The sequence below is a fragment of the Acanthaster planci genome, linkage group LG02, assembly GCF_054643075.1.
Source record: "Acanthaster planci isolate LZ-2023a linkage group LG02, COTS_SCS, whole genome shotgun sequence".
In the NCBI taxonomy this organism is placed as follows: Eukaryota; Metazoa; Echinodermata; class Asteroidea; order Valvatida; family Acanthasteridae; genus Acanthaster; species Acanthaster planci.
Window position 1 is genome coordinate 25,105,729 of NC_141778.1, and position 22,886 is coordinate 25,128,614.

Here is a 22,886-nt window from a genome sequence, read left to right on the forward strand (position 1 = left end):
CAGAAGAGGGCGCTGTTCATTTTTTCAACAGAGGGCGCTATATATCAGACAGGATACGCAACGGCGGGATGCACAACGTGGATATCCAGAAATGTGAGATTTTTTCCATCCAAAGTAATGATTTCACAATATTTTCCTTTATTATCGATAGCATTGATGGCAAGTAGCCATTATCCGCAAAAATGACGAAAAAACAGCGCAACAGCATGAAATAAAGCTAGCAATATAGCATACACAATCATTATCAGATGTACGTGTAGCCCCACTACACGGACTCTCGCTGCATGTTCTACCGCTCTTAGCCACACATCCGCAATTTGCGTGTCGGCGCAGTGAAAAAGTTCGGTGCACCCTCTTGTAAGCGTAGGCGTAATTTATTTGGCACACAGAGATGATCCTTAGCGTCTCCACTTTCTTGGGCCATTTATTGAAGTCATGTTCTGGTATTTTCCAGTCTTTGCTTTCACCCGTTCAATCTCATGGGTTCGCTCTCACAGTCGCCATCTTTAAAATAAGGTCGTTGAACATTACGTCACTTAACCCCTCATCATCTCGACAGCTGTCATGTCAAGATAAATCTAAGCTGCTGCCCAAGTTTTGGAAGGTACATGTACATGTAGTATCTTATCGCTCAGTCCGTGTGTTAGATATGTCTTGACATGGAACAGCCGTCGAGACGATGAGGGGCCAACTGACGTAGTGTTCAACGACCTTATTTTAAAGATGGCGTCTGTGAGAGCAAGCGCGTGAGATTGAGTGGGTGAAGGCAAAAAGACTGGAAAATACCAGAATAACGTGAGTGAACTCATTCAATAAATGGCGCTATGAAAGCGGAGAGGCTAAGGATCATCTCAATGTGCAAAAAAAATTACGCCTACGATTTTAAGAGGGTGCGCCAAACTTTTCACTACGCCGACACGCAAATTGCGTATACAGATGTGTAGCAAAAGATTGACCGATAGCGAGGGTCCTTTCCACACTAGTGGGGCTAGACACATGCATGACACTTAAACTTTTCACCGCCTGCTCCATTCAAATATGCGGGCTGGGACTTTGCAACCGCAGTACTGGTAACTCTATTGGCAAACATGATCCTCTAACAAAACCGCAGGAGCAGCCCATATATACATGTAGTTGGGGCACAAGATGTACATGTACATGAACCACATATTGACCAGGAAGCAGTCCCAACTGTCACCATCAACAATGCTCCACTTACATGTACATGTACAGTTGTAGTGGAGCTACGTCGGTACTACTCCGTATTGTACAATGTACTGGCACTGCTCTCCATGTTTTTGATGGTTCCCCACGCTTTTGTATTTTGAAAGCTGCCCAGTTGGAGTACCAGATGAAACATCCGTTTGCGCTTTCTGAAGCAAATCTTCTCTTAAAGACCGTATGATAATACATGTACCTGTAACTAACATATTGTGAACTACTACACATATAGGTTTTTCTGCCATCCTTAATTACCTCTTTTCCCCTTGATGATCACATCATCAGCAGCATATTTGGGTCACGAAGGTTTATGTTGCTTGGGATGCCAGTCCCCAGAATTCTGACTACATGTACCTGTATACTCCCGCTGAGATTACATGTACATGTATGTACAGAGATGTTTTGGAAATCTGTGGTCAGGGAACCACACTGGTCACATATCGGATTGACCATTTTGCATTGCAAATTTCTTTTCAGAAGTACACCTAGAAAGAGTTCAAGTTTTGGCATAAAATCCAGCTTCTGGATTTTATGAAAGGGTTTTATGAAAGAAAATGAGGCTCCGCCTATAGCAATGCATGTGACTTGTCATCATTTGGCTTTTGTAATACATGAGGCTCTGCCTATAGCAATGCATGTGACTCGTCATCATTTGGCTTTTGTAATACATGAGGCTCTGCCTATAGCAATGCATGTGACTCGTCATCATTTGGCTTTTGTAATACATGAGGCTCTGCCTATAGCAATGCATGTGACTCGTCATCATTTGGCTTTTGTAATACATGAGGCTCTGCCTATAGCAATGCATGTGACTCGTCATCATTTGGCTTTTGTAATACATGAGGCTCTGCCTATAGCAATGCATGTGACTCGTCATCATTTGGCTTTTGTAATACATGAGGCTCTGCCTATAGCAATGCATGTGACTCGTCATCATTTGGCTTTTGTAATACATGAGGCTCTGCCTATAGCAATGCATGTGACTCGTCATCATTTGGCTTTTGTAATACATGAGGCCCTGCCTATAGCAATGCATGTGACTCGTCATCATTTGGCTTTTGTAATAAATATATTTCCCCCTCCATTTTTCTGGAGGGGTATCAAAACGTTTGCACATTCAGTTGTCAACTGTGCTGTTGATTTTCCAGAGTAAGAGGCTTATTTAATGTAATGGCCAACTGACACACGTGGCCCTAAAGTCACCACCTGAGCATAGCTGACTTAAATGTATCATCAGAAAGCTACATGTATCTTCACATCAAGGAAGAATAAGCCACGTTGAAATGGAAGCAGGCTTTTTACTGGTGGTCCTGTCCATAAATACTGAAATACCGGCAAATGGAATTTGGATACCATGGTATTCTTGCTACTACAGCAAAACAGAATAAAGCAAAACCCCCATATCGTTGTTTTTCACTCCATCTTTTGTGGTACCAGCCATCCAATGTCAACCGGTACTGCATTGTCACTTGGAGTTGGTTTGCAACATGAAACTTAAACAACTGCCAACTCAACAGCCAAAAGCCTTTGAAGTTTGATCCTATCACTGTGGTTGAGGTCTACTCTTAGAGCCTGACTGAAAGTCTGCAGTAGCTGTTGGTATTTCCAGTCAATGTCACCACTTTATAGCTTGGTTGCTTTTTGATGGCACACACTTACATGTACATGTAATACCCCACTTCAAAGAATGTCATTGTATAAGTGAATATCGCAATATTTTTATCACAAACATTGCAATATTCAAAAATGCAATACCGTCCAAGCTTAGATGGGATCTGTTTGGTTTAGCAACTAGACAGCAAACACTTTGATCCCAACTGCTATTTGATCAATGACTTTGAATGCATTATAAAACAAGAGCTGTTGGGTAGTTTTATGAGTTGTGTGTTATTTTGTGCCATGCAGCAAGGATTGCTGTTTATCGTAAAGGGAACTTCAGTACACTGTACAAAGATTGGTACATGCATATACATGTATGTACATGTACATTTTGAATTCAGGTTAATGCATACAAATACACGTACACGTGTACATGTACATGCACAGTATATTGATATTTCTACAGTGTGCTCTTTGTGTCTGCTGCCTTGTACCACTTTTCAAATATTTGATTTACAAATTTACATGTTCATGGATGTGTGTTCATGATGTCAAATGTTGGGCATCAAGTTCACTTGTGCGTGGAATTGTCTCAAACTACTGGTACCCAAGAATGAGTGATCTTTTAATGTGAAAGCACCGGTACCGCTACATGAATGATACAACTGTAGTTCCAGTCACATAAACCATGTCCTGTCTTTTTGGTTGGTTCTCTTCACAGATACTGGAGTTTACTACCAGCTTTGAGTATTGGCTTGTGATCTGACCTCCAAGCTCACCATCATAGTACACCACACACCTCTCCATGTCACCATGCTGTCTGCTTGGATGTCAAGGAATTCCTGCTACATCATCACAAGTTTTTAGGTCAGCTTGACCTTGAAGGATGGCATCATACCCCTGGCATCGGGTTGGCATTGCTTGGTGCCTGCATTCACTGTCTTCATTGGCTAGCACCTGCTTGTGGGACAAGGTTAATGGACAAACCAATTCAATTGGAGGGCAACTTTAGCAGGTAGGATGCGTGGCAAATTGTATTCAGATATGATAATGTTATGCACATGCTAACAGCACTGTCAGCCTCAAGGATTTGGTATCCCCTAGTGTGGATCCACATTGAGTTGCACTGTCAGCCTCAAGGATTTGGCATTCCCTAGTGTGGATCCACATTGAGTTACACTGTCAGCCTCAAGGATTTGGTATTCCCTAGTGTGGATCCACATTGAGTTGCACTGTCAGCCTCAAGGATTTGGTATTCCCTAGTTTGGGTCCACATTGAATTGCTTGTAATTATCCCTATTTTGTGAGGTTAATTACTCACTATTGTCTCTAAACCGCCTCAACGTTTGCATATAAGTACATGGTTGGTTAAAGTGCAAAGGTTAAAATGAATATTTGTTGTAACAAAAGAACAAGACTTACCTCAGAAAGTCGATGTTTATCTGTGCTTTTATACTGCTCTCTGGATGGATCAAAGGAATTTCATACGATTTTGTGAGGAGACGAAGACCATTTTTCAGCACAGTAGTACATTTGCTAGTTGTCTTGATGGAAAAAAATCATTAAGATGATTGTTATGAGCATGAATTTTAGTTCCTTACAAGTTACATAAAAACTGCCGTTGAAGAGCCAAGAGGGGTGCCCACATTCAGTGTGAAGTCTGTAGAGAGGGGAACCATGGATAGCACCAGTGCATAGTTTAAGGGCTTAGTACTGAATACTATCAAGGGCTTGGTACTGAATACTATCAAGGGCTTGGTACTGAATACTATCAAGGGCTTGGTACTGAATACTATCAAGGGCTTGGTACTGAATACTATCAAGGGCTTGGTACTGAATACTATCAAGGGCTTGGTACTGAATACTATCAAGGGCTTGGTACTGAATACTATCAAGGGCTTGGTACTGAATACTATCAAGGGCTTGGTACTGAATACTATCAAGGGCTTGGTACTGAATACTATCAAGGGCTTGGTACTGAATACTATCAAGGGTTTGTTTGAGTGACGATGATGCTGAATTAAACACTTCACACCCATATTCCAGAATAGGCTTTATAAGAGCAGTATACAAGTGACCCCTGGTGTTGCCACAAATACATCTACGTGTATTAAATGTTAAGTCTTTTACTGCATTTAGTTATGACATTGTCAATGTGTGTTTTCCATGTTAGTCTATTGTTAAAGGTGACTCCCAGGAATTTAGCTGAAGGTTGTAGTTGAATGTTGTTGTTATTGACATTCAAAGAGATGTTGGCTCGTATCTTAGTGGTGAAAAGAACATCAATACATGTAGTTCAGGCAATCGATAGCTTAAAACCCCAGTTGTCACGCCAACTGCTGATGCTGTTGAGGTTTTGTTTGATTTTCTTTCTAGATATCTCTGTTTGATATCCAAAGGGCAATGTCATCTGCATATTGTGAGAAAGATTATTAACAGCAATATTTTAACAAGAGAGTACTGATAACACTCCCTTGAGAGTGTTATCAGTCCTCAATTCTTAAACCTTCACCAGAGTTGATACAGACCATGTTTGTATCTTCCAGCAGATCTTCATCAATCTGTCCGTTATGGTCCAAAGTGGAGCTGCCCCATAAAGGATTATGACTATTTAAATCTCTGCAAATTATACAGGAATTGTCACATCTGTTCAGAATTTCTTTAAGAATTTCTTGAGAATGGGTTTGATTAGAGCGGAGTACAACTGAAATACGGTCATTGCCCCATGTAGTACTGCTGACACAGCGGAGAAGGTGGAGTTTTCTTTTGCATTTTAAGATGATGTTGTCAATATGTTGTTTCCATGTTAATTTACCAGTACCATCAAAAGTGACACCCAAGAATTTGGCTGATTGTAGGATTTGGATATCGGTTTTGGATGGGGAGAGAGACGTTGACCTTCTTTTTGCTGGTGAAAAGGACTGCAATTGTTTTTGGATGTGAAAGCTTAAAGTAAATCCCCATTTTTCACAGCAAATCAAAATATTTTAGAGACCTTTTTGAATTTTCTTTTCAAGGAAAGTGATGTTTCTGTTTGATTTCCAAATAGCTACATGTACGTGTACATGTATACAACGTGTACATGTACAATGTATGTCGTCTGCATAGTGAGAGATTTTAGCATCAGGCAGGTTTTTGGAAAGATCATTAACTGCAGTGTTAACAAGAAGCGGACTGATTACACTGCCGTGTTTTTTTTTTATCCTTTCTGTGGAAAGATTATCATTGGTTTTTCTTGAATTTTCCTATCATTCAGGAAATTATAATGATAATAAAAATAATAACATTTATGAAGCGCATTTTTCCGAAGGTTACAATGCGCTGGGAAAAAAGCAACTGCAGGAAAGTAAACCAGGTGCTAAGATAAAATTAGTGGGAGCAGATGACCCAAACCTAGAGTGGAAACAGATGAGATTTAAGTTTACATTTGGACTGTTGTAGGGAGTTGCAGTTACGAATGCGAAGAGGTAATGAATTCCAGCATCTGGGTCGGGCAACAGAAAAAGCCCTGTCTCCTACTTTTTTGAATGTACTTGGTATTTTTAGGTTGTGTTTTGAACGGAGGTTACTTCGGTTAGGTTTGCTGTGATCAAGAGAGTTAATTATGTATTGAGGATGTGTGCCAGGTAGAGTTTTACATGTACCAGTATATACATGTACTGTACGTTGATGGCTGTTTTGAAGATGATGCATTTTTGAACAGGTAACCAGTGTACCGGTACATGCAGTTGTAGAAGTGGTGACGAATAGCAGTGTTTGGGTTGTGTGAATATAATCCGGGCAATGTTGTTTTGAAGTTTCTGTAAATGACTAACATCAGAGTTTTTTCATTCCATTAAAAAGAGAGTTGCAGTAGTCAAGTCGTGACAGGACTAAGGCTCTGGCAGCAGCATGACACGTTTCTTTGTCAATATATTTCCAAATCTTAGATATATTTCGTATGTGGTACATGTAGTTGATGGATTTGGATATGGTGTTTACGTGGGGTGTCATTGACATTGTACTGTCCAATGTGACGCCTAGATTTCTCACTAATGGGGATGGTTTAATTGTACTGTTGTTGACAGTGAGGGTCAGGTGGTTCAAACGCTTCTGATGGTAAGCGGATGAGGCTGTTAGGAATTCAGTTTTGTCATTGTTAAGTTGAAGTTTGTTAACAATCATCCAGGATTGAATATCTCTGATGCAGTTTGACAACCTAAACAGAACGCATGTTGCATCGTTGGGAGTCATCGGATCAAATTCCAACTAAACCTGAATGTCGTCAGCATAAATGTGATAATGGACGTCAGGTTGACATAAAATATCACAGACTGGGCTGATGTACATGGTAAACGTCAAAGGGCCAATGACTGAGCCCTGGGGGACTCCTGACAAGAGTAGCCTTTCCTCAGAATCAACCCCAGCAACATGTACATACTGTAAGCCAGTCTTTCTTGGAAATAAGAAGCAAACAATTTAAGTGCTGTACCATTAATGCCAAACCTATGCTGAAAACGACTCAGCATGATGTCTTGGTCAAGTGTGTCAAATGCAGCTGACAAATCTAATAGAATTAAGAACTCTAATTGAATTAAGAACACAGCTTTGTTAGGATCTAGTGAGTGTAGTACATGTCTCACACTGAAGTGCAGTCTCAGTGCTATGTCCAGCCTTATATGAAGATTGGAAGGGATTGGCAATGTGATGGGGGCTGATAGCTGGTCACTCAGGTGCTTGCATACAACTTGTTAAATTAGCTTAGCCAAATAACGGAGGTTTGAGACAGGACGATAGTTGTTGAGTTCATCTTTGTTTAGGGAGGGCTTCTTTATAATATGCGTAATCACACTGTCGCGTAGTGACTCAGGGAAATGGCCAGATGACAAAATGACGTTGACAATCTCAGTCACTTTAGGAAGAAAAATATGTCGGTGTTGTTTAAGCAACCAGGTTTGAATTGGGTCAAGCTGACACGATTTGGTGGCTGATTTTGGTATTATCTCAAGGAGATCAGTCTCAGCAGTACGATGAAGTTCAGACAGGTGACAGTCGTGGTGTAACATCGATGTTTCAGTAGGTGTAGCCATTATGTTGTGAACACTGTCTATATTTGCCCGAATTTTGTTGACTTTGTCTCCAAAGAATTGGCCAAAGTTGTTAGCAAGGGAGGATGCTGAGTCGGATGTTGAAGGTATTTGCTTTAGGGCTGTTGTTAGTTCATTGACGACTTTGAAGGCATCCTTGATGTTGCAGTTCGCAAGGGAATCTCTGAAAAATTTAGATTTGGCTTTAAGCAGTGCGTCACACATTAACCTTTTTGTAACATTGTAAGCGGTTGTTGTTGTTGTTGTTGTAAGATTAATGGTACATGTACCTTTGGCACTATTGTGCCCTCTGTGCCAACTTCAAATACAGTACATGTAGCTGAGTCACGAAGAAATCTTCCTCACAATGGCTGCACTTTGTTACTGTCTCCCCTGACCATTGATGCATAGGGAATAAATCAATTCCGAAACGCCAAAATGTGCATTTGTTACTAGTTTTACACATGTGCGATTGTACATGTATCCCATGGAAATCCTGATCTACCAGAGGGTAGTATAGAATCATAGGTCACTCAGAAGAACTCACAACAATCAGCATCTGTACCCCATTTAGAAACAAATATTACAGTATAATGTATTTAGGGAGATTTGAATCACGTCTTGTGAAACACATGTACCTTGGAATGTCAGTAAATGTTCTACAAATCTTCAGTGTGGCCAGTTTGCAAACATATCCACATTTGATTGTAAACTGGAAATTTGACCATTTGGAACTTGAAGCTGTTGCAAAGAAGGAAATGCTAGTACATGTACACTGTATGTACACTGGACATGTATTCTCTGACAGTTGCTGTACAGTATCAGAGTGTGGCTTGATCAATAAAACAAAGTATTTAATCTCTTTCCTTACAACTTTCCTGCAGATTCCCTGTCAAGGAAGACAGCTGCCCTCAGATCATCAAACCAACCCAGAAAGCTGCATGGAAGTACACCCTGGAAAACCCACTGGATGTTGCTGTACTAAGCCCCAGGCACTGCAGTCAGTATCATGGATCAGTCATCATGAGAGAGGACTTGGTGAATATGGACTGCATCCAGGTTCCCCAATTCACTCAGTCAGTGGAACATATCCTCCAAAGGAAGACAGCCCCGGTGAAATGACTCCTCGAATGGAACTCACAGGAGACAGTCTAATGGAACTCATAGGAGACAGTCTAATGGAACTCACAGGAGACAGTCTAATGGAAATCACAGGAGACAGTCTAATGGAAATCATAGGAGACAGTCTAATAGAACTCATAGGAGACAGACTAATGGAACTCACAGGAGACAGTCTAATGGAACTCATAGGAGACAGTCTAATGGAACTCATAGGAGACAGTCTAATGGAACTCATAGGAGACAGTCTAATGGAACTCACAGGAGACAGCCAGTCACACAGCATGGAACTCATTACTCCAGAAGGACAGATGAACCCCTCTACATGTATTAAGTTTGCTGTTAATTTCCTGCTGTTGGACTGATCAGCCACTTCTGAAGCCCTTTGCTCTGTCCAAGACACAAGGGCTGTCATAGTGTTGACTTCAATATTGAAGCCAATTTGAATTTACATTGTAACTTTCATCCCTCCTGGTACAAGGCTGTATGAAGGAAGCCTGTGACTTGAGATAATTGAAGACTGCTGACAAATAGCCTTTGATGTTGAGCAATGTATATGTACACATACACCGCTTTCCTAGCAGGAAAGATCAGTGTGCCACTGTTGACTGCCATGACAAGATAGGAACCAATTGCGTCAGACATCTAGAATTCTACTTGGATTGGAATCTCAGAGCAGGTCACTGGAACTGAGTTTCAGAAAGTGACTTTTCTGGATTCATTTGACTTCCAACCCTGTCCCCTCAGTGCCACATCTTTGGACCTAAACTTGAAGTTACCATTTGGGGGACTTGTGGACAACCTCAGCACATGAACAATGCTGTGTTATGGACACTTCTAAAATGAAGGACTCTAGAAATGGTTTAATTATCCAATGCACAGAATGTGCCATAACATTGTGCAATTGGACTGCATTTAACCAGCCCCCCTACAGAATATCTGATCTCAGAAAATTGCAACTTCGTATTCACTTGTCAGTAAAAGTTAACGTTCTTTTGATAATCTCAATTTTCTATTGCTGTAGAGAGAATTTGGTCATTTATAGAATCACTGAAATGCACGTAAAAGCATTTGGAAAATTACCTCAAGAAAACAAGTCTGATGAACTCAGGAAGAAGTACCAGGGACCAGGGTACAGGCAGCTGACTACTTACTGCTGCAAGGAAATAAGCTGAACAAAATTCCAAATGTTTATGTTGACACTAATCCTTAACATTTGTGCAGTATTCTTAGGGGGCTGGTTGTCTTACATGTAAGTGTATTCATTGTTTGAGAACATTTGCCTGGTACTGGCAGTATGCCTGTTGGGGGACTGGGTACTAGATTGGTAAACAACACTTTGTTATCAATGGTCAACAGTCACCACAGTGTACAAACTGTCTCTAGAGAAAAAACACTTTTCATTCTTGGTGTCAGACTGTGGAGTTGCACGTTGCTTCTTCATGGGCATTCTCTTCAAGTATAAAAACCTGATATTTCTACATGGTTGTTACTCTGTTGATGATTTTCAAACGTTTCTCTGGTTTAGAGTTGGACGTACGTGTATTTGATGCACCCATGAGATGTTTCTGATTTTCCTCAAAAATTCACCAAAACCACATCATTTGAAAATTGACAAATTCCTCAAACAATCAATGTTTACCAATCTCTTACCCAGCATCTTGAGTATAATCAGCACCGGCACACATCCAAATCACATCATTTAATAGTTTGTTCTGATTACGTATGCGTAGTATTCATTAATAGTGTGAGCAACATCAGACCTTGAGAAGATGTAGTTTATTCCTTCGACACATGCATGAACCACTGAAGTGCTAGCAAAGTAGCTTAAGGAAGCTACATGTAATTAAAGTTATTGCTCTTGGGTCAGTTCAGAGCTACACTTTTATTTACTGAGTGGTTAATAATTGAAAATGCTATGTCCACAAACTTCAGTTAATTTTTATTTAACAGTCACAATCTCCATTCACATCCAACTCCATCAAATTGAGGTGTGTGGTAAAGACCAGTCCTCTTCAGTTGAATGCTCTTTTTAAAAAAGCAAAGAAAAAAAATATCTAATTTTGAAAGCATTAACATTTGCATAAAATTCCAACTCCATTAACAAGATTATTGCATGTCACTTGATCAGTTTTTTATTCTTTCAAAATCTATCAATAATATTCAAACCATACATGTTCATTTACGGTGTATAACTGACTTTTAAGTTTGTGTTAATTGCTATTTTATCTCAATTGGATCCAGTTTATGTTTGTACAGAATTATTTGTGTGTGTGCTGGGTGCTGATTATACATCTTGAAGCCACTGTTAACGTTGCACCATACCTTTCCTTCACCAACAGGCAAACTCAAATCTCTCGAAGCACCCTAGCGCATACAAGTCCCCCCTGGTGTGGGCTGCGTGTTCCCCGCCCACAGGCACCGATAGGTTCGGGTGAGTTGCCCTGCTGCATAACTTGTGATCGGTTTGTTCAAGATGTGTTACAACTCTCAGATCATTAGATGCTGGGGTTGGCAGCAACATGGTAAGGATCCTGTCAACTTTGACAATTGGTTTATCTTTTCTGCAAAGTAGATGCATGTATCCATGACTCTAAACATTGCAAATCAAAGGAACTGTTTTTCACACCTACTCAAAATTGCTCCATCGATAATTCAGAAATTCCAGTTGATCATGGTTTGGATCCAGCAAAGTGAAATGTTTACAAATGGTCACTTTTGTTCTCTTTTTCTTAGACATTTTGAATGTTGGATGATTCTAAGGCAGTTTTCTCAGTCTCCTGTTGTGGGTATCTTCCATGGTATAACTCAACAATCTTCTGTCTTTTGTTGTGCCTACTCAGTCCACAGTCAGTTCTTTCGAAAAAAGAATTATGAGATAAATGAACGCTTAGCAGCAAATGAAATAAAATCCAGTAAGTGATCAACTGCACCTGAGCTACCGGTATAATGAAAAAAAGGAAAGAAAAACAAGAAAAGGAAATCATCCCTTGGGGGGTGCTTTTTAGCATTTTTGTGACAAAAAGTTCTTGACCAAAACTATAGTAAATAAAAAAGTACAAATAACATTTTTTGATGAGCAACATAATTAGCATTTTGGGGGAGATGAGAGAGCAAACTTTTCAAAAACCCAAACCGCCATTTTATTGTTGATGTAATAAGCCAAATTCAGACATTTTGATGTCACTCTGATAAAAGAAGTATTTCATTCTGGTTTTTGTGTTTGACTCAGTTTTGTTTTTGAAGCAACTACAAGAAGTACATGTAACCTTCATTTCAACCCTTTTTCTCAAAGATTTTGGAAACAAAATATCTTTAAAACCTCTCAAAGTTGAAATTGGAAAAAGATAAAATCAATTGCAGTCAGTTGACTAATTTTGCATTGTTGAAGTGCTAGTAGCATGGCAAGAAGAAACAAGAAATGAAAGCCAAACTCCTTAACAAGTTCTGTGGAGAAGTCCCTGGTGTGTCAAGGGGGAGAATCATGCTGTTAGATTGCTGGGTGGACGATGCATCCAGACCATTCACTCCAGGCAAAAAAGGAAACACACACTGGCTCAGAGTTTGTCCAAAAAAGAAGGAATTTCAATGTTTTGGAAAACTACTGTAAAGATACACATGCTAGGAGCTACAGCATGCAATGTGTTGACTAGAGAACCAGAGAAATGCAAGTCTGTCATCTCATGTTATTCTCTCTCAAATGAATAGACAATGTTCAAAGCTCAAGCTCTGTACAACAGAAGTCCATCCTTGCTGAATGACATCCTAGCTAGCAAGGGCAGAAATGAACTGGATTTATTCCAGAATGAAAAAGCTCTCTCAGAATCAACTCATTTCATTCAGGAAATTGTAACTTGTATCTCAACCATTTCCTCGTCCCTAAAAACAGGGAGGGGAACTACCGGTACTGTATAGCAACAAGCAAAGAAATGGAATCAGGACAAATTGGAAATGGTGTGTGTTTCCCTCAATCAGAGGAGTGAATGGTCTGGTAGATTGGATTGCCAATCTGCCTCTCAGTATCCTAAACAGAAACTGTGGCATCGACACGGGGAGCCAGTCCCGGCTACAAGGTCCATGGTAAGTTTAATTGAAGTTTGTGGTATTAATTCATGCACTCTGTAAACATCCTCATGTGTTGCTTGATAAACCCAAGGCTAGGAGTGGTACGCTGGCTGCATAGACAAACACAGTATTGCACAGATAGTCTTCAGTCTACGGCAATACCAGTACACTTGATCAAGGCATTGACCTGTTAAAAAATTGATACTAATCAGAGAACATGATAGAAACAAATTGCAGATACTGCAACAAAAGTTCTCTTTTATGAGGTAAAAAGGTTATGTGATGGAGAGAGGCTTGTATGGATAGGTTGAAAAAATTCCGCTGCTGGTATTAAAGACAGCCAAAATGGCTTGGTTGATGAAGCATCTTGACACATGAGCTTTGTGTCAGGGACTAGGGTTTGCTAGCTCCATTCTTGCCAGAATCTACAGGCATCTAGCAGGCACAATCTTCACAGACACCCACTGAAGGTCGGCAAGAGAGAGACAAAAGTTCATTTTGTTTGATTGCTGTTACAACAAACAGCACTTGTTTGCTGTATAGTCATATGATGCCTGCTTTTACCAAGTATGTACAATCAACTTGTGCTGGTTTACACAGCATGTACATCACATGTATGGATGCTCTTACAAAAGGTGACAGCGTTTGTCCTGTCTGCGAGTGACAGGTACCGGGTATTACATTAATCCATGTTATCAATAAAACTCCAGAGTCTTGTCCATGGAGATCATGTCCCTAGAAATGATACCATGAGGAAGTCTGTCTTCTGCAGTTGACTTCCCCTTGGATCTATTTTATAGTTACACCTTCACCTTGAGAAACTCCTCACATCAACTTCCAGTCTTTGCAGATTATCAGCTAAATGTTGTCAACTTCATCCCAGGCATGAATAAGAATTCATTCATCTGACTTGCCTGGCTTTGTATGCTGATATTTTCCTCTGATTGAGTTGAAGGAATTGTCAATGCCTTGATCAAGTGTACCATTATAATCCTAATATCAACAAGTTACCTGGACAAAAATCCATTCCCCCTTGCATGTACATGTACATTGAAATTCATAGTTTAGCAACTGGACTGTCTAAATGACCAGATTCTAATTCAAGTAAATTCTTGTTTCAAAAGTATACTTCTAGTATTCTGATCCAGCTTTAAACCTCTGAAGACAGTTGGTCTTGCTTAGCTGTTGATGGTGAATGCCTACCTCTGTAGTATATCCAAATGGAACAAACTTTGCCCTCGCCACCACCACCACCACCAAAAAATATGTCGGTGGATTGGTGACAATTCTCATGTATGGTACATGTACTTTCAGCAAAGGCTAATGTTCATAAAACATTCTAGGGCTGAGTTCACATTGTGTGGCTAAGTCCACATCGGTGACCAATGTAAATGTGGCTAATGGAAAGTAAATTTTAAGAAGTCCTTGCTCCTAACTCATGTCCTGAAATGGAAGTATTTTCAAATAGCCAGAGTCAAATCTCTTGGTCAACTGTTCTCACTCCTCTGCCAGGAATTCCATTCCAGACTTGAAAAAATATTGGAATTTCAGAGGTCAAAGATTTCACTCAGTTTGAAGTATGGACATGCATTTGTACTGTGTTTACAACTGCATGCATTTTGGAGAAACAAGGTACGAGTGAAATTACTGAAACTTGGTTGGACCTTCTCTACATCTACATGCAGCAAGTTTGTACATGTATTGACTTCTATATTTCCCCAACTGAAAAACCAACTGAAACATAATAAAGCAAGAGGTATTGCCTTGGACTGAAGACTATCATGCTCCATGCAGGTCACATTTGTCAATCTCAAAGATATCTTTCAAAATAGTTTGAAGAAATGAACTAGGTTTGTCTCAAACTCTGAAAATGATGCAATCTTCCTTGGAGATATTCCTTCAAGTGTTCATGGTCAATGGTCTGGAAACCGCACTGTCAGTAAGCCAGTAATTTATGGTTGTCAGTTCGTAATATGGTCAGATCAAAAAATGCCTCACAGTGGATAGGAATAAATAGAGGTCCTTCGGACTTGGTTAATTACATTGTACCTTGTTATATCAGGAACCTTGTATTATCAGGCATGAAAACAATGAAAAACAAAGGATTGGGACCTAAAATTGTCCTTGTTATAAGCAGAATCTTGTGTAAACAGTGCTCATAACTAGGTTCGACCTTACAGTAAATCTAACTTCAGAGATAGTGGCCCTTATGTAGGGCTGCTAATCTTTTTTCTTCTTTGTACATTGGCATATTTTGTCCTCAGTGAAACATGATACAGGACAAAAGTTGAAGTTAGCATTTCTTTTGTGAATGTATTTTTCTGCAGATGATATTTATAATCAGACAGGTTTTTCTGCTTATAAAAAAAGCAAGCAATGTATTGAGTAAAATTGCAGCGAGTGATACTTTTTAACAACTCTGTCACTTAAATGAAATCCTACAGTGCAGAAAAAGTGAAAGCAATAAATGCGTCTTGCTTCCTCTGCATACAATGCATTGCTTGCCAATGTCTGAGGCAGGACAAATCCAACTGAAGTGATAAATGCACACAGTAAGGTGGGGCTGAAATGGTAACAAATTTGATAAGTTGAAGTTGTTTCCGGTGACAAAGTAATAGTGTGTACTTGATGTGGAATAATCATTGGAAGATAAAGATATTTATCGAAACAAGTAAGCGAATCTTAGGGACTTCTGGAGTAGCTTAAATCTCCTTGGCTGAATTCATTTTTTGGTCCCTGTTTCCAACAAGTAAACTTAGCAGTGGCTAATATGGTGGTCTGAACTTTTTGAACCTGGCTTTTGGACTTCATGTAATATATGGATTAATTAAGCAAGTAGAAATAAAGTCAAAGGCATTCATTGATAGTGTTATTGTGTGAACTTGAAGCAGGGCCCTGGAAAATCCATTAGATACTTGGCCAAAGTTCTTTCTCTTGTTTTTTAGTGCACGTCGAAGCTGTTTTGGTGAACTTGCTAACTGAAGTCCTTTCCTCAACCCCCTCAAATAGAAGGAACACGAAAATCATGCATATGCCGCACTGACTCAAGTGTCATTAGTCTTAGAAATGGTGGTTCCTGTTTGACTGAAATGTCTGCCTAAGAGCAGACATGTGCAGGCAGATAGTGCAATTCAAAAAACCAACATTTTGGTTGGCAGTTGTTTGCCACTTTACTGCACATTTTGAGGTGAAATAAGACTAATTTCAGGAACAACAGATGTGCAAGGCAGTGAAGATGGCACTGTGTGGCATCTTGATGACAGCCACTGAAGTTGCGTTATGGTGCGCTAATGCCTTCTTGCATATGAAGTGTGGATCATGTTTGTCCCTCTGAATATGTACAAATGCATCATGCTATGTTGAGAGAATTGCCCCAGTCAAACTGTTGCATCCTTATAATGTGGGAGTATCACTTAGTGCGGGGATGTTGACATGTTACGTTGCAACATGTTTTTTCTTCACGGTAACCCGTTTTGAGGTGCACAGTAGCCTGAATCATTCTTGACATCATGAAATCTACAGTTAGCAAGTTTGCCACAACATGCAATCAACAATCCATTTTTTGGTAAACTATTATGATGTATCACGCTCTTGGTCAAATCATATGCTTTTGAAAAGCTAAATTTGTTCAGGCACGGAGTCAGTGAAGTGATATGCATTTGTTTAAAGTACGGTTTTTCCTGGGCCCTGTTCAAGTTAGCATGTGAGCATGTGCAATATCTGTGATTATGTAGACCAGTGTACACCAAACTGCCATGAGATTGTAAGGGTGTATGAGAGCAACACGAGGATGTAATCGTAAAGTGCATGAATTAATGAAAACTTCAATTAAATTTAGCATGGAGTACGGGACAGGCTAACCCCGTGTCATTGGACGCCACAGTTTCTATGGATACCGACAGGCAGATTGCTACCACATTGTCCACCAAGTCACTGAGCAGCACGGTTGCTCAGAAGGTACGACACACCAGGGCATAGCAGGCAAAATGTACTGCTTAAAAAAATGAGTACAATTTAAATGGAAATGTCTGCACTTTCATTACTGTTCTTAATTCAGCTCTTTGAGTCTTCAAGAACCTATGTGGATATCTGAAAAAGTTGGCTGCACTTAAAACAAGCAGCACACAGGAGTTATTGAAAGTTTGACTATTTCCAGAAAAGCAACGGAAGCCAGGAACATGTTAGTTGAAATCCATGGGCAGAAGCTTGCCAATAGTCGTTTTACTAGCACGTAACAAGTGAAATAAGGTCACAATGACTGTATTTCTTTTTTTTTTTACTGAAACATGTTTTATTCATAAAAGTATCCACTTGCTTGGATATGTGCTTGTGGTTTGTTAATTACAATGTATTTCCAAAGCCACTTGAATGAAATAGTTGGTGGAACACATTGCTGAGAACTTAACACAATGAATGTTTCGTTGTAGTTGAGTTTTAGTCAACTAAAACGCTAAATGAGCTCAGGTGGTTACATTTCAAGACATTTCTGAAAAGTTGCTTCAAAAGTGTTTATCCTTGGAACACAGAGCGAGCAAAGGTAATAAGTTGAAAAACACTTAAGTCCTTCTAAAACTCTTTCTTGGAAGTTGCTTCAAAAATGGACTTTCTCAAATGCAGGGCTAAAATTGTATTCATAAAGAAATGGATAGAAATTAGATAGTGCTGAGGAAAGTATTGTGGTGACCTTTTTTAGTTGAAATGGTGCCAATTAAAACAACAAATTGATTCAATGTTTATCAAATTACAATATCAAGTTATGATACATTTGGTCCTTGAAAACCCAAAGGAAAGGTGCAGTTTTTCACTTTGCCAAGAGCTTTATTCCTTTTTCCAACAAATTTGATATCGGAAAACTTTTTTTGAACTCAAAAAGCAAACTGCACTTCATTACATTGGAACAGGAATTGGAAGCCCTCAGGGGATAGTTTGACCTCAAACAGAGGGTGAGAAAGTGTACAGGAAAAAAACCCAGTCAAACTGACCGTGGATCTGTAACGTAAACAATCGGCAGTTTGTAGAGTTAACTAGTGATGGTTACACACAATAAGGGACTAAGAAAACTGACTTGGAATCAGAAGACGTTAAATTTGTCTCAGAAAAACAAACAAAATTTGACAAATTGGTGAACATTTCATTGAAAGGATCGTGACCATGATTTTACTGTGAACAACTGAAATATCAAATGGAAGCAATTACGAGTTTGGTCGTGAGAACTTTCCTTTCTTTGCTATCGTTGGAGTTGTGGAAATACATTGCCATCTGCTGCGTGGAAAAGTGAACCAATTGTTGGAGTTTATAGGATTCTTATTTATGTTGCAGTCAACTTAGGCATTTAAGATCAAGAGAGTTTGTACACATCAAGAACAACTGATTGCGAGTTTATGCAGTGGGCAACTCACTGGACCTGTTGGTGTCTGTGGGCGGGGACACGTGGCCCACACCAGGGGGGACTTGTATGCGCTAGGGTGCTTTTTTTTTGGTCGCTCAAGTTCAAGTTTAAGTTCAATGTCAAGTTCAAAGTGAAGTTCAAGTTCAAATAAAAAAAACAATGCAATTGTTTCTTCAACTTTTTATTTCACTGTCAGGCTGCTTGAAATCTACACCACTGAACTGGGTGTTTAGAACCTGCTTTCAGACTGGCTTATGAGGGCGCTACAGAAATTGTCTTTCCTACTCATCTATGGAAATTCCAGTTTTGCCCACAACACAAGTACTTTGTACAAATACGCCAATTTGTGTTCGGGAATGGCTCCAAAAAGTTTGTAATAAAGTAAGTCTTTGTTCCCCTTTGTAGCACTTTACGATCTTTGATAAATATGTCACTTATTTCTAGGGATAGTGTGTCTAAAAACCAATATCTAACACAGGCCTGCTGTCCATTCCAACAAATAATGCACAAAAACTTGAATTTGATTAAATAAAGACTAATTTTTACGAGCAATGATAGAGACGGTTAACAAAAGGCATCAAAGTTCTGAAATATGGTACCATCAATTGCAAGGAAAATTGTTGAAATGCTACGGGAAAAGAAGTCCTACCCTTTCAAAAAACAAACTGTTTTTGCAGCAAAAATGTGAAATGGACAGCAGGCAACATCACCCACACAAAACACCAAACAACAAACGTCTTTTTATTGTCACACTTGATACAGATCTACACTAGCACATCACACAACTGTAGTAATACTTTGCTCAACTGGTCATCTATTCAACTTCTTATTTCTTTTTGTTTAAATAACTTACAAATTACATCAACCAGCGGTAAAATACCATTTTTGGCAAGGTGTAAGTTGACTGGTAATAGTCTTTTTTAGATGAAGGAAAGCTTTGAACTTCTAAACTTGCTATCACATTCTTAGACTGTTATCTTGCCAAAGTGAGAATGTAGTATGTATATACCTCTCTTTGTTTTGCCATAAACCATTTTTAGAATAAAGTCCAGTTGTAGAACCAAATAATGTCAAATTACATGTAAACACAATATGTCAATGTCATCACTGATTTACGAAAGTTCGAAATCAAATGTGCATGTATGTTTACATGTACGTGATGTGCTAGTGTAGATCAAAAAAATTGAATACTGTTTATACAAAGTATAAATTTAATTAAAGTAACTTAAAAACTAATGAACCAGGCACATGTCCTTTCTTTCCATGTGTCTTTTCTAAACTCAGTCATTCAAATACAGTGTATTTCCTTGGGTCCAAAAGGTAAAAGAGACCACCATCTCTTAGGTAAAAATCAACCAAGAGTGAATGCTCCTGAGTTTATCCATGTGCACTCTTCAACTCAACAATTCAATCATTTTTACTTTATTTCAATCATGAAGTAACATGTGCCTGGTTTCATTTTGTTGCGTGAAAAAGTACGGCAAATCCATGGCATCATCATTTGCTTCAGACTTTACTGAACTGTAATGTACTAGTAGTATTGATAGTTTCACAAATCTTTGGCCATTTCAATTCTCGACGTATTCCTAAACAGGAGAACCTGTTGACTGGTGACAAGTAATAAATGGAGACTTTTTACCAGACAACAATTCTACCATGCTATTCTCAAGAATGTCAAACATTAATGCATGCACGGTGTCATTTCAATGCCATGGATTTGCAGTTTTCTTAGATGTTTGCAGCCAGTCTTAAAGATGAGAGTTCCAAAGGGTTGACATCAACTTGAGGCATCCATGATGGGGTTGTCATCAGAAGCCCACGCTGTCAGAAGATTGCCGAGGTGCTGTCAGTTGTCATTGTGACAAGTTAGCTTGAGGGGGGGAAAAACGGAAACATATCAGGAAGAGTACATTACATTTGCTTCTTGGCAGGGTACAGGATTTTGTCAGGAGAGTTGAGTTGAGAAATGACTTGATTGGCCAGGCAGATCTAGCATTCTGGTATGGGAGAAGAGCCCAATGTGGATGTAACCTCCCTCCTAATAACTGACAGACAGTATCCTTTCAAGCAATGAAGAGGAAACAACTGTTCAAGCATTGCGTGACAATTATCTCTAAGTATTCATTACGGACACGTACACCCTTGAAAGTTTAGCCATTTTTGCAAGCAATTCATCAATATTGGAGATACATTTTTCCTCGCTGGTTTTTATATGACTTCTGCCATATGTTTTTGCATTATTTAATATGAAGGTTTCACCGTGTTTTTGCAGCCGTATACTAGTTATCCTGTACCCTGCCTTCCCGATTTATCGCTTTTATACAATGTATAATGTACGATATCCTTCCTAAAAGGGAACTTTAAGAATGAGCATAAAACTGTTGAAGTCCACACAGGAGTAGTTTGATCCAGTTGGGGCAATGGATTTCCACTCAAACTTTTACAGCAATACAATATTTACCAGTAAGAGAAAATGTTCTGCAGTGTTTGACAGAGTAAAGATTAGGAAATGAGCAGATATGAGGATACGCTGTATGCCTGAGGCAGATATACTGCATGTGGATAGATCCACAGATGAGAAAAGTGAAGATTGCAGTATGAGCTCTGAGGATAAAGGAGAAATTCAGCCCCATCACCAGCTTTGGGCAATCAAGAAGGCCCAAGTACCAGCTAGGGGGCACGTCATTAAGAACAATAAATGTTGTAGCCAATTGGGGGTCTAGTTCAAGGGGGGGACTCCAGGGCCCCTTTAGCCAATGGTGTAGAGAAATGGCTGATTCTTTTTACAAGGAAATGTTATCCCTTTGAGGCGATATGTCGCATGTCCATTCAGATGTTCATGGAGTGGAATACACAAGAAAAATTTCTAGTGAAATGCATTTTCTCTGTGTGGGCATCATGTGACTTGTAAAATCCAATCAGACTCTTCCTTTTCCACCAATGAGGTGGTAATTATTCAATGAGCAATAAGTGTGCATGTACAGTTAATGTGCTCACAAAGGGTTGGTTCGCTGTCAGCAAACTACAACTTGCAGTGTGTGAAATTATTATTCCCCACTGGTCCTTTGCAATTTGTCTGCTCCTAAGATTCCTTCCAGCAAATCATACATGTAAGACGGCGAGTGATGTAAATGAGTAACTCAAACTTGAAGCACTGATCTGGAAATGAGTTGCTGTAGTTGCTATACTTAACTTGTTTCTCTGGTATGCATTAAAGTCCAAGCTGGCAAGAACAATTCAATAAGAACTTGCCTTCAGAAGTTCCATTATTTCAGCAAGTTTAGAGTATGAGAGACTTTCTCCTACTGCCGTGTGTCCATAGATTTCTTTGTCAAATGATACTGTATGTTGAACAAGTATGTCGTGTTACTTTGTTCAGTCAAACCTACAATTAGAAATTACATGTCACAAACAAATGTTAACGTTAGTGCTTAAGTTGATAAAAACCTGATTTTTCCCCTTTTTCTCATGTTTTCAATGCTGTCTGCACCGACAGACAGGCTAAAAGTTCTTTGTCTATGAGGGCAATCCCCCTCAAAAAATAAAAACAAAAAAGTGCAGCATCTTCTTGGAAAAATAGGCAAGATGGAACTGATGAGACAACAAGCTGTAAATGAATCGTCTTCCAAATGATGTTCCTTTCACTTCAACGAGATATTCCACAGCATTTTTAGGAATTATCAAAGATGAATTTATGTCAGAATCAGAGAAAAAGTGCAATTTGCAGTTTTTATATGCCAAGTTCCATCTGATGTTGCAAGAATATGCCACAAAGTACCAGTTACAAGGAAACAACTGTACTACATCAATATAAGATTTCAGTCCCTTCTATTTCACACTGATTGTTCATTACCAATTTTCTTTTTTGCTCGAATTTAAAGTACCAAATCATACATTATATAAAAACCAATGAAATGCAGCCACCAAATATACTAAATGTAGTGAGACACACATACATGTACACTGTATCTGCCAGTCAGGTCTGGTTCCCAACTGACACCCTGATGTGAGGCCATTCCAGAGATCCAGTACATTCTATGTAAGTGTGTAGAGCTTTCAATATTTGTCACTTCTTACACGGCTGCGTTTCTTTGGGGCAAAAAACCTTTTCCTGCAAGATTTTGAAAAGGAAACCATGTCATGTTGTTAAGTCACCACAGCCATCTCCTTTATGATGAGGTTCTGCAATTCTCCATTTCCCCATCAGGCAATGTGTCATCATACTGATGAACTGTTACAAGTTTCCACTTTCCACTGGATGGAGAGGCTCATAGTCTCATTTCTCAGCTACTGGGTGGAGAGACATTGTGATGAATTGTCCTTTTCCACTGTGTCAGGAAAGGCATTGAGGAATTGTCCTAGGTCTCCATCTGTTACTTGGAGAGACACTGAGGAATTATCCTAGGTCTGCATCTGCTAATTGGTGG

At 39.3% G+C, this 22,886-nt stretch overlaps 1 protein-coding gene and 1 long non-coding RNA gene across 5 annotated transcripts in view; one reads left to right on the forward strand and one right to left on the reverse strand.

Annotated features, from left to right (window-relative positions):
* LOC147800065 (uncharacterized) lies at positions 1-18,871 on the forward strand. 4 transcript variants are annotated; one of them, XM_087133220.1, is made up of 3 exons: positions 1-93; positions 3,542-3,835; positions 8,771-18,871. In XM_087133220.1, exon 3 carries the CDS (start codon positions 8,828-8,830, stop codon positions 9,368-9,370), a length of 543 nt encoding a protein of 180 aa, XP_086989346.1. In that variant the 5' UTR covers positions 1-93; positions 3,542-3,835; positions 8,771-8,827; the 3' UTR covers positions 9,371-18,871. The 4 variants fall into 4 exon arrangements, with proteins under 4 accessions (XP_086989346.1, XP_086989347.1, XP_086989348.1 ...); XM_087133221.1 differs by having other exon boundaries at positions 18-114; XM_087133222.1 differs by having other exon boundaries at positions 54-159.
* Positions 18,755-22,886, reverse strand: part of LOC147800066 (uncharacterized) — a 9,677-nt gene continuing 5,545 nt past the window's right edge. The window contains exon 3 of the long non-coding RNA XR_015424395.1: positions 18,755-20,329. This is a non-coding gene — a long non-coding RNA (uncharacterized LOC147800066). The remainder of the gene's footprint in view (positions 20,330-22,886) is intronic.

Coding starts and splice junctions, on each gene's coding strand:
- LOC147800065 (XM_087133220.1), top strand. CDS start 8,828: ATGGAAGTACACCCTGGAAAACCCACTGGATGTTGCTGTACTAAGCCC.